This window comes from Enoplosus armatus, chromosome 7, assembly GCF_043641665.1.
Source record: "Enoplosus armatus isolate fEnoArm2 chromosome 7, fEnoArm2.hap1, whole genome shotgun sequence".
Lineage (NCBI taxonomy): Eukaryota > Metazoa > Chordata > Actinopteri > Centrarchiformes > Enoplosidae > Enoplosus > Enoplosus armatus.
In genome coordinates, this window is record NC_092186.1 from 20,556,343 (window position 1) to 20,570,793 (window position 14,451).

General features: G+C 39.9%; 1 protein-coding gene across 5 annotated transcripts; it reads right to left on the reverse strand.

Moving 5' to 3' along the window:
* Window positions 1-872: 872 nt before the first annotated feature.
* Window positions 873-8,247, reverse strand: zap70 (zeta chain of T cell receptor associated protein kinase 70). Of its 5 annotated transcripts, none has more exons than XM_070908596.1 (12): window positions 7,843-8,247; window positions 5,766-5,926; window positions 5,512-5,650; window positions 5,334-5,415; window positions 5,160-5,182; window positions 5,039-5,078; window positions 3,868-4,048; window positions 3,550-3,756; window positions 2,497-2,689; window positions 1,727-1,867; window positions 1,485-1,597; window positions 873-1,382 (listed from the first exon to the last, which is right to left on the reverse strand). In XM_070908596.1, the coding sequence occupies exons 1-12, from the start codon at window positions 8,245-8,247 to the stop codon at window positions 1,265-1,267; spliced, it is 1,803 nt and encodes a 600-aa protein (XP_070764697.1). In that variant the 3' UTR covers window positions 873-1,264. The 5 variants fall into 5 exon arrangements, with proteins under 5 accessions (XP_070764697.1, XP_070764696.1, XP_070764692.1 ...); XM_070908595.1 differs by having other exon boundaries at window positions 3,868-4,063; XM_070908591.1 differs by having other exon boundaries at window positions 3,868-4,072.
* Window positions 8,248-14,451: the final 6,204 nt, after the last annotated feature.

The following is a 14,451-nucleotide window of genomic DNA, read 5'->3' on the forward strand; positions in this document are numbered from 1 at the left end:
GTAGAAAATGGGAATACTCAAGTTAAATACAAGTACCTCAAATTTGTACGTAAGTACAGTTACAGTAATTGAATAAATGTACTTAGTTACTTTGGATTTTTAGTCATTTTATTGTATCATTTTGTCAAATGTCAGGGATTTTAGTTATGATTTAACACTGTATCTGTATGTTTCACTTCAAATTAATTACTTGAGTACATTTTACTTCTAATACTTTTACTTAAGTAAAACACGAAACACGAAAGCAGGACTTTAACTTCCACTACAATTAAGATTTCATTCCACCACTGCCCATGAATGCAAAATGCCATTGCGTAAGCCTCGTTTTTTTTCTTCGAAAACTTTACGCCATTATTTTGAAGACTAATTCCTCAACTTCCGGTCTCGTGTGCCCTTCAGTGTTGCCTGGCAGCTCAGAGGTACTTCCTTTGACACAGTTTGTCAGTAAATGGCTGGGGGCTGCCTGACTAACCGCATATATTTTATAACACAGTCATAATAAACCATAATACATCATGTTTTAATTATTGACAGGAAAACCAAAGGAAATATCTGCATTAAAGCTGTCTAAGTGATTCAAGATTTTAGACCTTAAACTATTCACAGCCCTTTGCCATAATATGTATCACAACATATATTGCCCCTTTAAACTACTGGTTATTTACACTGATTATTTTTTTACTTAGTATTGTACAGAAACATCATAAAGGGCTATATTTCTTTCCAAAATGTAGAAAACTCTGCTAATCTTTTATTTTGGGAGAATATTTTAGGTAAGACTGCATAAAATCATCAATTTGTATCATTACTAAACTGTAAACTTTGTGTGGAAGTAAACCAAAATATTATCTTATGTACAAATAACATTTAAGTGACATCTTTGAACTTATAGTTTATTTGGCATAAAAAAATCGACAAACTCCTCTTAGGTGGTGGGAGATACAGTGAAAAAAACAACTGGTGCATATACCACGTACACCCATCATACTCCAAATACCAGAATATAAAATGAGTTTGTTCATCAGTGTAAAGACGTCAACACTTAACATTCAAACCACGACAGACAGACAGTCCTCCTTACATGGCTGACACACTGAAGTCCAATTTACAAATGCACATTTATTGTCACTGAGGCCTGTTTAGCTGTCTGTACTGTTCTGGTCAGTGTGCACCGTTCATAAAAAGCTCTTTGTTTTGGTTGTTTAATGGCCAGTTGAAAGGATGCTTTGTGCAGCACTGGGACAGAATGAGCCTTGTTTCCTATCTACTCGACAGGCTCAGCAGCAGCTGCAGCTCCCTCGGGCTTGGCCTTGTTCGATATGGAGTAATGGTAAGACCTCATGTACTCCTCAACCTTCTTGAAGTCGGGACGGTCCTCATGCCTGGAGAGAGAGGAGGGCTCAAAACCTCAGAACAAAGATTTCATCCCAATGAGACTCCATGTTTAGATAAAGCTTGACAAACTAAATAACACAGTTTCTTACTTGTACGTCCAGCATTCGTTCATCACTGTATACATTCGCTCTGGACACACTGCTGGACACTCCATGCGGTTCCCACTTTCAATGAAACGCATCACATCTGGTCCTTTCATTTTCTAGACAAAATTGGGACAGAAAAAAGCTGTAATTCAATTTGACGTTCGAGTGGTGTGAATTTCTGTGATCGAGTTAATATGTACAACTGATAGATGACTTTGACGGTGCTCTGCGGAAACACTTGGTACCTTGTAAGGTTTCCCTCCGTAGGAAAAGGCCTCCCACATGGTGATACCAAAACTCCACACGTCACTTTTACTGGAGAATTTGTGGAAGTTTATACATTCAGGAGCGTACCACTTCAGCGGCCATTTACCTGCAGTACGAGCCTGTACAACACAAAATGTATGGCAACATGCAGAATGTCAATGATTCACCAAAGGCAGTGTTAATAATTAGAGGCAACATGCTGTATGATTTGGAGAAGTGGTTCCCAAAGTGGGTGGCCCTGGGGTGCTTTAAGAATAAGCCAAGTGTGCTGCAAGGTTTTATAATTTCCATTTTTTAAATGGAACTTTTCACCTCATTAAAAAAATCTGTGACATTTACTTTAGCTAAATATTTAAATAAATATTTCTCAATAAAAATTTTGTTGAATCACACAGTATGGTCTGGTCTGATCTGTAAATGTCCACTTGTATATCATTTCCTTGGAGTCACTGGAGTCCTTGGACTTTCTGATACCCACATTCCCTCCAGGTGTAGGTCAGTACATCAGTAAATAGGAAATCAATGAGTGTTTACTTTAGTTTGGACGGAGCATGTGACACCTTTGGGTTAGTATTAACATGCGCGGAGGTCACTAACTCCCAGAAAAACAATCCATTGAAGATACTTTATCTATTTGTGTTAGCTGCAACGCTGATAATCTGTACTCCCTGATCCTTTAGTGGTTCTACATTTCAGTCACTTTGTCTTGCAGTGCAACAACTTCATAAAAATCTGCCGATGTGTGTACCTTGTAGTAGTTGTCATCTGCTCCCAGGGCCTTGGAGAGCCCAAAGTCACTGATTTTGGCGAACTGTTGGTTCACCAGCAGGACGTTACGAGCTGCTAAGTCTCTGTGCACAAAGTTCTTCTCCTCCAGATACTTCATTCCCATCGACACCTGGTGCATCAGGTTGACAATGTTCTCCACAGTTACAGTATCCCTGTGGAGGCAAAAATACTCACAAAAATCAGAGGCTTCTTTTCTTATAGAAATGTCATTTTTTTCTAACCCATATCTAGGGTCTGAGGATAGATGGTGTTGTATGTTGCTGATTCCCAACCTTGGGGCCTTACATAAATCTGAGGAGTCACAAGATGATTACAATGATAAGAAAGAAAAAAACGTATTTTTGCCACACAAATCAATCAACAATGTGCACAGGAAGAAAAACACTCTTTGGTTCAGCTGCTCAACATACAGTAATGTTGAGACTATACCCATGGCCAGCGTTAAGGGGTCTTAAATAAACGCTGCTACATTTTAGTTAGGAATCGCTGTCTTATGTTGTACAAGTTGGAAACACCCTCTGAGACTGAGCATTGTTTGAGGATATATAAACAAAAATTGACTTGAATTATAGGGAAGCAACTGTACCTAAATCTATACAGATAATGACTATCTCGAAATTATAATCAATCATAACCTGAAGAAGAACACATAACCAGAAGAAGTAAAATGATATCTGACCCATCTCCCCCTGCTGATGGGTCCTGCACATATGAAAAAGTGGGCTGGTCCTCACTAGCAACAAGATACTACTGTTCATCAGACCAGATCCCAGGTAAGGCAAACTCTTGCAAGTAAATACTGAACTTGGGAAGACTGCCTTTCAGTATTTTGCACCATATAAATGAATAAATTATGAAGGACTTTTAAAGTCTTATCTCATTGGATGAATTTGAACCTTTAATTTTAGACCTTTTTAAAGATGTCTGTAATTGTTTGTGATGCTATTTGCGTTTCGTTTTGTATCTTATCGCTCACAAATATCAACTATTATTCACTCTCAACTGAACTTACTTATTGGTGGAGAGGAATTTGTTGAGAGGTCCGGCAGAGGCCATCTCCATGACCAGCATCAGGTTCTCGGCGTTGCACAGACCCAGCATGCGAACGATGAAGGGGTTGCTCAGCTGGTGCATGATCTCCGCCTCTCTCATCATCTCCTCCTTCACCAGCTTCTCATTGTCGCTCTTTAGCACTTTGATGGCCACGTCGATCTGGCCCCTGAGCGAAAACAAACAAAGCATCTGACCTTTTAAAGATGGCACATATGTGCTTGCAAACCCAGGTGGCATCTGGAGGACACTGGATGTTTGTTTTATAATGTTTCCTCACGATTCAGCCTTGAGGACTCCTTTCTTGACGCAGCCAAAGTTCCCAGAGCCGAGCTCCACTTCATCGATCAGCAGCTGATCCCTCTTGATGTTAAACCTCCTCACTTCATTCGGGTTGTGGTACGGGTTGAATCCGGTGCAGTCCATCGGCAGAACCTCGCGGTCTGCAGGCACAGTGGTGGCTGGCTGCGAGACCGCTGCAACAGCTGGAAAACGAAGGTGCAAACCACATGTGGTTCAGTTCAGTATGTATTGATATTAATCTGTTGACAGGTTTTTATGTGTGCCATGCATGCTGTTAGACAGCTGGTGGGATTTTCAGTAGGATCTTTAAAGACAATCTTTTAAGCTTCTTTATTTATTAACTTTATTAATCTTAATTATTATTAAAGAGAGTTTGTTTTATTTTCTTGGAAACACTTATTTCAAATGCTTGTGTGAGTTTGGAAATGGTGCTGCAGTAACTGTGAAAGGATTGGTGGTGGAAGGTATTTAAACACAGTTTTATGGTACTTACCTTGAGTATTTCCATTTCATATTACTTCTTTAACACTACATTTCAGAGGGGCATAGTGTACTTTTTACTCTGCTACATTTATCTGACAGCTAATGTTTTTATCAGATTAAGATTTTACAGTATATAAAATATGATGCACTGTTACAAATTAAACTACCCAACAATACATAGAGTAGTTAAAATCCTCTTCCCCTCCACCAGCTACAACATTAAAATGCAACTCATACATAAATGAAACCATAATAATAATTTCACTCACAGAAGCCATTTGTCTGCATAATGAGTACTTTTACTTTTGATAGTTTAAGTACATTTTGCTGCTAATACTTCTGTACTTTTACTTGAGTAATATTTTGAATACAACACTTCATGGAGTGTTTTTACATTGTTGTATTGCTTTTATTTGAGTAAAAGATCTGAATACTTCTTCCACTACATTAATTGTGTTTTGTGCTGTTTTGTTTGAACTGTCTTGTTCAGTTTTGAGTAGTTTTAAAGGCCCGTCTGGGGACAGGCACTACAAACTAGCCAAGACTATAAATTATGTGGTATGTGATGTTGAATCATTCTTGTCCCAATAAAAGTGCATAATTATATGTGTTTGGAAATGGTGTTGCAGTATAACTGTAACCTGGTTGTGCTTCCAGTGACTGACCTCGAGGTGGCGGTGTGTATCCATTTGCGCCGGTCCGCCTCTGAAAGAGTTACACTGAAATGAATCTTCGAGGAAGAAAAATATGCTGATTTAAACAATGCAGGATGTAGTCAATACTCACTGTTGCAGGAAGATTGGGTGTCTCTGAAAGATTGTAAAACAGATTAGAGTACGCAGTAGATGTAATGACAATGACAGGGTTGAATGTTACAAAATGACAAACATGAACTGGACATTTTTGCAGCAATCACATAATGTAGATATGACTGAGAAAAGGAAATAAGATGTTCAGTACTGTCAACAGCTTTGCCGTTAACACATGCCTCCCTGAGGACAGTCACCAGGCCATCAGGTTTCATCTTCAGGTACTCAACCAGCTGGGGAGAGTAAGAAAACGTGAATCAGAAAAGGCCATCAGCTGCAACATGATTACTGGATAACGAAAGATGAGAAAAGTATGACGGAGAGCCGACCTGCCAGATTGTGTCAAACTTTGTTCCCTCTGGCATGGAGTATTTCCCTGACTTGTCCTGGAGGACCTGATAGTGGTAAACGGTTTTCCCGTACATCATGGAGAGAGCAAAAGTACCCGACTCCTCTCTGTCTCTCACTCTGAGAAACAAAAAACAGCGTTACTTAAAAAACAGCACAGAGACCTTTGACACTAAATCTTCAGAGGCTGGTTGACAAACGGGCACAAAAGATGCAAACACCTCGAGCAACTTACAGAAACTTGCCATCTGGTTGAGCTCCAGAGTAAAGCCGCCTCTCACCTTCCAGACGGGAGACTTTACCGTGATACCAAGGCATCTTCTCGTGGGCCGTCGTGGCAATCAGTTTCTCCAGCTGAGGAGCTTGACTGATGATGGCCTGCTCCATGGCTTCTCCCTGAGCAGACAGACATGCAGAATACACACATTTAGGAGATAGGAGAGAAGATTTTACCCCATATATACAAATTCATTCAGCAAGGTCTGTAGAATGTTGGACTCTGGACGCCTGATATCTTATGTTTTAATATAGTAATCTGAAAGAGGTGTACATCACATTTTGCAAGCAAAAGTAAAGAAGTATTACCAGCAAAATGTACTTAAAATAAGTATATGCAGAAAAACGGCCCCTGTGACTGATATATTATGGTAAACAACATTATTAGATCGCTAATACTGATGCATCAACGCTTAAATAGCAGTTTACAGTTGGTGGTCAAGATGTTGCTGGTTTGAACTACTTTATATGCTGTTAGGTAGTTTAGTCCTGTGGCTCCCAATCTAGTGGGTCACAAAATAAATCTGAGGGGTCATGAGATGATTAAGAAAGTAGGAAAGAAGAATCTGCGACACAAATTTGTATTTGTTTTTGTATTTGTTTTTGTTTTTTGTTTTTTCATCTTTGCCTCTTTTTTGTGAAATATTAGATAATTTAACCTCTTTGGCCATAGCCACAGCTACACGTGGCTTTTATTGTGTGTCACAAGCCAAAAAGGTTTGCAGTACATTGTATTTAATATGTTTTTCATTTTTTTTATATGTAAAATTTTAACCTGCAATGTAATGTGTACCCATATCTGTCAAATTAATGTAGTGGAGTAAAAAGTCAAATATTTCCCTTTGAAATTAAAGTACCTCAAAATTGTACAAAAGTATGGAACTTGAGTAAATGTACTTAGTTACATTCCATCACTGCTGAGAGGAGCTCTTGCAGAGAAACAGGGCTATGATTTTTCTGGCTCCTTTCGGTCCCTGCTGGGACTCCACAAACATCTGGAGCTGGTTTGTCTGTTTAGATGAAGCCCACCAGTGATAAAAGGCTACTGGTCTCAGTGTGTGACGGTCTGCAGCAGGAGACAAATCATAAAACTGCAGGATTTTGGACTGAAGTGGCACTTCAGAAGGCCAGACCTCAAACTGAGTAAAAAAAGTTTGTTTTGTTCTTTTGGGCGACTGCTGAGACACCAAACAAATGAAACGGTGCGATTTCCAAAATCTCCTGGAGATTCAGCTTATTTGTTGTGTGAGTATCTTCGGGATTTTATAATGAACACAGACTCTGAAGTGAGGCAAGGATCTTTGATGATGACACATTCAGAGCTAAACTTTGGGAAATTTGTCTTTTATCTTCAAGTGTGTGAGATTCCAGCTGCTCATATGATCACATAAACATGTACAAAGGCTGAGTCCTTACCGCAGCAGCCTGGGCCCTTTGCTGCATGTCATCCCCTCTCTATCTGAAAGGCCACATACCACTTGAGGTGAGTGACTAAATGTGTTTCTGTAATTTGGGTGAACTGACCAGTGATGTAAGAAGTATTCAGTATTAAGTAAAATGACCACTGCCACAATGTAAAAATACTCCATTACAAGTAAAACCCTGCGTTTAAAATCCTACTTAAGTAAAAGTATCAACAGACTCTCTAATCTTAGTTTTTGTTTGTGTGTGAAATATTACATAATTTTACCTCTTTGGGCCTCAAACAATTATTTAAATAAAACAATAGACATCTGAAATGTGACAAGGAGCCCAAACTGCTCTTTTGTAAGGGGTCACAAGTCAAATGATTGGAAACAACTGTTTAATCTTTATCAGTGTGTTGTATTTTATAAGCTTATTATATGTGTTTTATATAAAATCTTAATCTGTAAGGTAACTAGTAACTGTCAACTGACCCTTCAATTATTAAATGCATCTCTCTTGTATTTACATATTTGATTTTAGTACAACTTGTTCAACTCCGTTTCTTTTAGAGACTGAAACAGTTGACGGTGACGGTCCCACAGCACCCAACCGTCTCGGCAAAGCCTCACCTCCAGGTTCCAGGTATGCTTCACGTACTCCCTCAGCATGTTTTCTCTCAGGTTGTCGAACACGCCGGGCCGTATCGGTGTATCCGGGGAGCGCAGGCAGGGTTTCCTCAGGTTGCACACCAGCCCGTCAGGGTCTTTGCTATAAAACTCACAGAGCTCTGCGGGCCCACAGTGAGGCTTCCCTCCTGTGATGCAGTAAGTCCCATTCAGCTGCTTGTCTATGGTGTAATGGTGAAACTCCAGGTTCCACACAACAGACAGGACGTAGCCTCCCAGGCTGCGGAGACACTGTCGCAGCAAGAAGAGCCCGTCGACCATCCCGGCCAGCTTCAGATTCTGCTCAGCATCTGAGCGACTGATGCTGCCGTAGAAAAAAGGCAGCTCAGCCGCCGGGTCGATGGACATGGTGAGACCTGGGAGAGAGGAACTGGACTTTGGCTTGGAGTCCTGGATGTAGATGGTGGAAAAGAACTAGAGAGACAAGAAAGGGAAAGCATTTGTAAAAGGCTGAACGTTTTTAGGAATATGCTGATTCAGTAGCCTAATGTGTGACCTGAACACTCAGATTTAAATCCAGTGTGTGACCTCTGACCTTTCAGCCTTTTTGCCCCCACCTCCCCTCCACTGTCTGCTCAACCAATCTTAACTTCTCATCTATTAAATTACGAAACAGCTGAGAAAATACAGTTTGAGAACCTCACCTCACCTCCTCTTCTCCTCGTCCTCGTTACACCGAGGGAAAGTATATAGTTTACAATGTTTGTTCAGCACTGTCAGCTCTACACAGGCGAGCTGTGAGGTGTCATATGTCTGGATGAGATATTTAGCAAGAAGCACCCACACTTTGAGACTGCGTCAAGCTTGCAGATTAACACACTGGTGACAAAAGCCACAACAGGAAGTTACAGTCCGCCCTCATAGCCTCCTTTCTCCAGCATCTCGCTCTTCCGTTGAACAGGTGCTTTTTTCGGTTCTAGATCATTCCCTCTGCTTTAGAAACTCAAGTTTGTAAGTTTTCCTCTACGGGAGGAAAACTTTTTGGGGAGAGTTTACCTCAGCACATCGTTAAAACAACTACTGTTTGCACAACCAGTAATGTGACGCGTCTGTTGGGAGTCTGATGAAGTGAAGACATGAAGATAAGATTACAATCAGGTTTTGACTGCAGTGTGGAACGGTTTTGTGTTGGCAGGTGGAAAATGCCTGTTGGAGAAACTAGACAGAGATCATAATACGTCAGCACACATCAGCTCACAATACGCACAATATGCAGACATACTCGTAATAAGGCTTGAGATTTATAATAATCACATGAAACTACAAAGAAATAAGAGGAAAAAATAAAATGTCAGAGATTAGCCAGATTGACAATCAAGTTTAAGCTAAAACCACTTCTACCACCGTGTGTATCAGCCATTTATGCCAATCTTGACTTTGTCTTCCTGTTAGATTTTACAATCTCCATCAGTTTCCAGCCTTACTGTGAATGGAAAAGCTCAGAAAACTGCACTCACATTTATTCTATGGAACCTGAACAGTTTTTTAAATAAGTATACTTATAACAATTTTACACTTCACGTTGTGAATTCATAGAGAGAGAAAGAGTGTGAAAACCTCAGCTTCCTGGCTACATACCTACGTTGTCGCCCACATCCACAGTGGACAACTGAGCAGAAACATATAGTTGCCACAAGACATAAGACTCCACTGTGGCTTGACCCCCCCTCTCACCACAACAAAGGCCTCCAGGCCCTACAGCGTGGACAGAGGGACACCCCACACGTCTAGATACGTGATACAATATCACAACAATGCATGAGTGCTTCATAAACTACACCCAAACCTATCTGTATGGTGTTTCTAAAGGATATTTTAATCAGTACAGTTCGGTTTAGGCAAATGTACTTTGTTTGGGTTCTTCTCAGCATCTTATGTTAAGGTCAAATTGTGGCTTAAGGCAACTTTTTGACTTTATTTAAATTCCCAGCAAACACTGAGCAACATACAGTAGATAACACCGTGAAAAATGTTTCCATCAGTTTGAAATTCATCACCAACTACTGTGATATTACTTGAACAGACTGAAAGAGAAAGTGAATTTAATTACATACCAACGAACCCTCCTAACACACCATGACAAGAATATTGGCCACACTGCTGTAATTTATGATACAACTAAACTAACCAAAATATTGACTGTTTTCTAACAAGACATAAAACCTTCCAACAACAATAGCGGCCAAGTCGTTTCTTAGCTCATGTTATTTTTAAAATGTGATTTTTTTTTTGCTATGGCTTTTCTACTTTACTTGTATATTATGAACCACAAAAGCAAAGAGTAGAGAGAGATGAGGTGACACATGACACAGTTCCTCAGCCAGCTTTGAACCCACAGTGTTGCGTGGTATCTTTCATACCGAGGCTGGGGCAGTTTTCATCAAACGATACTTTATAGGACAGAAACTAGCTGAATGCAATGTATAAACCTAAAAACATACTTTTGTAAATGAGGTATTGCAGAGTAAGCAGATAGTGACCCAGTGAGCAGTGGAAAAAGTCATATGAGTCACCCTGTTTTCAACAATGGGAGGAGTACATAAGTGACTAAACGCAAATGCTGCTCAGTGTTTTCCACAGAGAAGAAGAGGGGGTGACTTTTTTTCCGGCATGGTTTAGGTCCCCTGAGACCCCAAAGTAAATGTAAATAAATACAAAGCAAAAAAACCTGATCAAGTTTGTCATCTGGTTAAACTTTTCAATTCTGGAGAGAAGTGACTGTTCCAGGTCAATCAATTTTGATGTCAAGCATGAAGAACTGAGTGAAACCAAACACAAGAGCGAATACAGTATAACAAAGTATAACAAGAACTAACATATCACAATACTAACATGCAGATGTTCACCATCTCGGTGTAGTGTGTTAGTATGCAAACATTTGCTAATTAGCATGAAGCACAAGCTTAGGCTGATGGGAATGACATTGGTTTTGATCATAAACAATAAAGTTAGAAGTCAAATGTTTACCTGCTGATGGAGCAAGAGGAAAAATCAGGGGATTCCCAAAGTCAACAGGATTCATCCTCTGGGGACCATGAATGTCTGTACACAATTTCATGGCAATCCGTCCAATAATTGTTGAGATATTTTAGTCTGGACGAAAGTGGTGGACTGGCTGACTCACAGACGCCTAGAGCCGCTAGCATGGCTAAAAATGTCCGAAACAACACATCTATGTAGAATTACACAAATATTGCATCATTAACCACCAAATTAAAAATATTACATAGAATATGACATTCATGTCTCTGCCTATGCACTACAACATCCAAACATCTCAACATTTTCAACCCCAGACCTCAGTAACATGCTAACATTAACGTCAGGCTGGCAGGATCAAGTAGGGGTCATGTAAATACTGACATGTCTGCTTGAAAAGAGTAAAAACACAAAAAGCAAAGCCCCCCAACAGCACAAAGACTCAGCAACTCATTCGAGCAGAGACATTTAAGCTCTTTTACTCTTCTGAATCATACATGTAAACCATGAGGTCAGTGATTTAACTAAAAAAAGCTATGTTTTCTGTAGATTACGAGACTCAAATTATGTCAAGAACATTCCACTGATAACTATTCATTAAAGTTATTTTAGGTCATGATTATTTTGGTTGTGCTATCAGGAAGTCAGCTCAGGGGTTATGTAACTCAAAGCATTCCTCCGTATGTACATCAACATTTGAGACAGTGTTGGCATCCACCAACAGATACTGTGTCTGTTTACGCTCATACGTGAAATGATTTTCTCCCAAACTGGCCTTTGTTTCAGTGACAATTTAAATCTACGCGCAACAAAAAAAAAACCAAGCTAAGTGCCATTTTCATTAGCATTTTAATGTCTACATACACAAGCAGTACAGCCTCAACAGCTGTGTCATTTTTGTTGATTAAAAAAAAACACCTGCAGCAAACTGTCTTGTGGCTTAATCTGAAACTAAATGTAATGTACAAATTGTCTGTAAACACTGAACATTACACTTACACACAATTAAAAACACATTTTGTACATAAAGTCCTCTCTCTGCTGTCCAGGACAATATTGTCTGACTGTGGCTGGAACATTTCGCAGATATGCTTCAGTCCAGGACCAAAAATACATCCAGTAATTTCAAGAAAAGTTACAAGCGATAAAAGACGCACACACTTACGTACCTCTTCGGTGTGTTAAAACTTGGTTTTCTATTCTGAGGCACAATGAAAGCAGCTATTTATATTTTGCACATGTAATCTCTACTTTTGTAAGCCAGAGCAACAATGCCTCAGCCCGACTGTGGTGCACACACTCTTTTATTCTTTTTTTTACAGCTCAGACACAGCTGTGGAAACACAAAAACACCCCTTTTAACTGGATCAGTAAGAATATAAATATCACAGATTATTGTAGGTTCACAGACTCAATCTGGATTAAATTAAAAACTCTCCTAAAGCGCTACTGGAGCTCCAGTGTTGCTGTTGGGGCTGTGGGTTACTGAAATAACGTTGGTTAGTCAACTGCTGCTATCAAACTTTTGTATACTGAACTATGCATTTAAGAGAGAAAATAGATGATCAACAAATTAGATTTCAATCCGTACTGCAGGTTTTTGTTGATATACTGTATTATTTCAATACAACTTTTCCTCAGGCCCGGTCTTAACCTAATCATATTGTCACCCACTGTATTATTTTTTTGTTTTTAACACAGGAAACATGTGTAATCCACCAGTACAAAGCATGTCTGCTGTTCAATCAGATATAACAACAAAACCTACTTACGTTTCACTGCTTCACTGCCACGTAGAACGAAGTTGAGGCTTCAGCGACAAAGATGTATCTGTTGATCTGACAGCAGTGTAAGGTGCTGTGAGCAAGTGGGGGTTAGAGACAATGACACACACACACACACACACACACACACACACACACATTCACAAAGTAGCTTCCTATATAAAGGAATGGTTCGACATTTTGGGAGACGTGTTTATTTGCTTTCTTGCTGAGAGCTAGATGAAAAGATCGATACCACACTGAGTTAAACATGAAGAGGAGGAGGGCATGGATAGTTTAGCTTAGCACAAAGACTGGAAAAGTCTAGCTAGCGTGGCTCCGTGTGAAGGTAATAAAATCTGTCTACCAGAAGCTTTAAAGGTCAGTAATTAATACACAATATCTCATTTGTTTAATCCATACAAAAACATCCATACAAAAAGTGTGGTTGTGGCCTCATGGGGATGTGCTGGACTATTTCTTGGATGTGATGGTAGACGGATTTTATTTTACCTTTGGACAGAGCTAGGCTAGCTGTGTGAAGCTAAGCTAACCAGCTGCTGACTGTAGCTACCTATTTGAAGGAATTGTTCAACATTTTGGGAATTACACTTATTCGCTTTCTTACTGAGAGTTAGATGAGAAGATCAATATCACTCTCGTATATATGTCCTTTAAATATGACGTTACAGCTAGCAGCATGTTAGCTCAGCTTAGCATAAAGACAGAGGCAAAGAGCTCGCCTTGGCTCTATCCAAAAGCTCTGCTTCCATTTCTCATGCTAAGCTAACCGCGGCTGCTGGCTGTACCCTTATTTCACAGACAGATATGAGAGTGGTATAACTTTATTCTAACTCTCCGCCAGAAAGCGAGTAAGTGGATTTCACAAAATGTCAAACTATTCCTTTAAATATGAAGCTGCAGCCGGGTGTTTCTTAGCTTAGCTTAGCACACTGACTGGAAATGGGGAAACAGCTAGCCTGGCTCTGTCTAAAGGTAACAAAATACACTTTTTTACACTTTTATACACATTTTACACGTATTTTCTTGCCTTCATACAGAGTCAGGCTAGCAGTCTCTCCCTGTTTCCAGTCTTTATGCTAAGCAAAGCTAACCCCTGTTATATTTCGTATTAATTTAACTTGTTGAGGGCTTGTGATACACAGTGACCTTTTTATTAAAGGTCCAACACCTGTGCAAAACCCACAGTAATGATACTATGAGTAACCCCCCCTGTACCCCACAACCCACACACACACACACACACACGCACACACGCACGCACACAACCATACACACAAACCCCCCACCTCACCAGCTGCAGCTGCTTCCTTGGAGCCGCAGATCAGGAGCCAATCAGCAGGATCCCGCTGAATCAAGTCAGACAAAAACAGACAGAACAAAACCGGAGAGGAAGGTGCGAGCCTTCAAAGTTAAAGCAGCAATGTGAACTTAAACTTCAGTGGTGAGTTTTCTCTCAAAGGCCCAGACCTTAGTGATCTTGATTGGGTCACATGTACAGACAGATTTGTTAGAATTCAGACTGAAGTTAGAGAAAAGTTAAGACTTAAAGATAAGTGTGGGGAACCACCATGTATATGTTTGAACAAAAATAGTCAAATAGTCAAGTGCGATTGCACTTGGATTGTATGTGTCTTGCTTTTGCTTTAACTTTGAATCATCACAGCAGAGAATTTAGAAAAGATGGTTACCTGGAAAAAAGTTGGGCATCCATAATGGATGTTTCACTTTAATTTCACCACTGACAGAAGACACCCTTCCAGGTTGTCTGATACATGACTTTATTGAT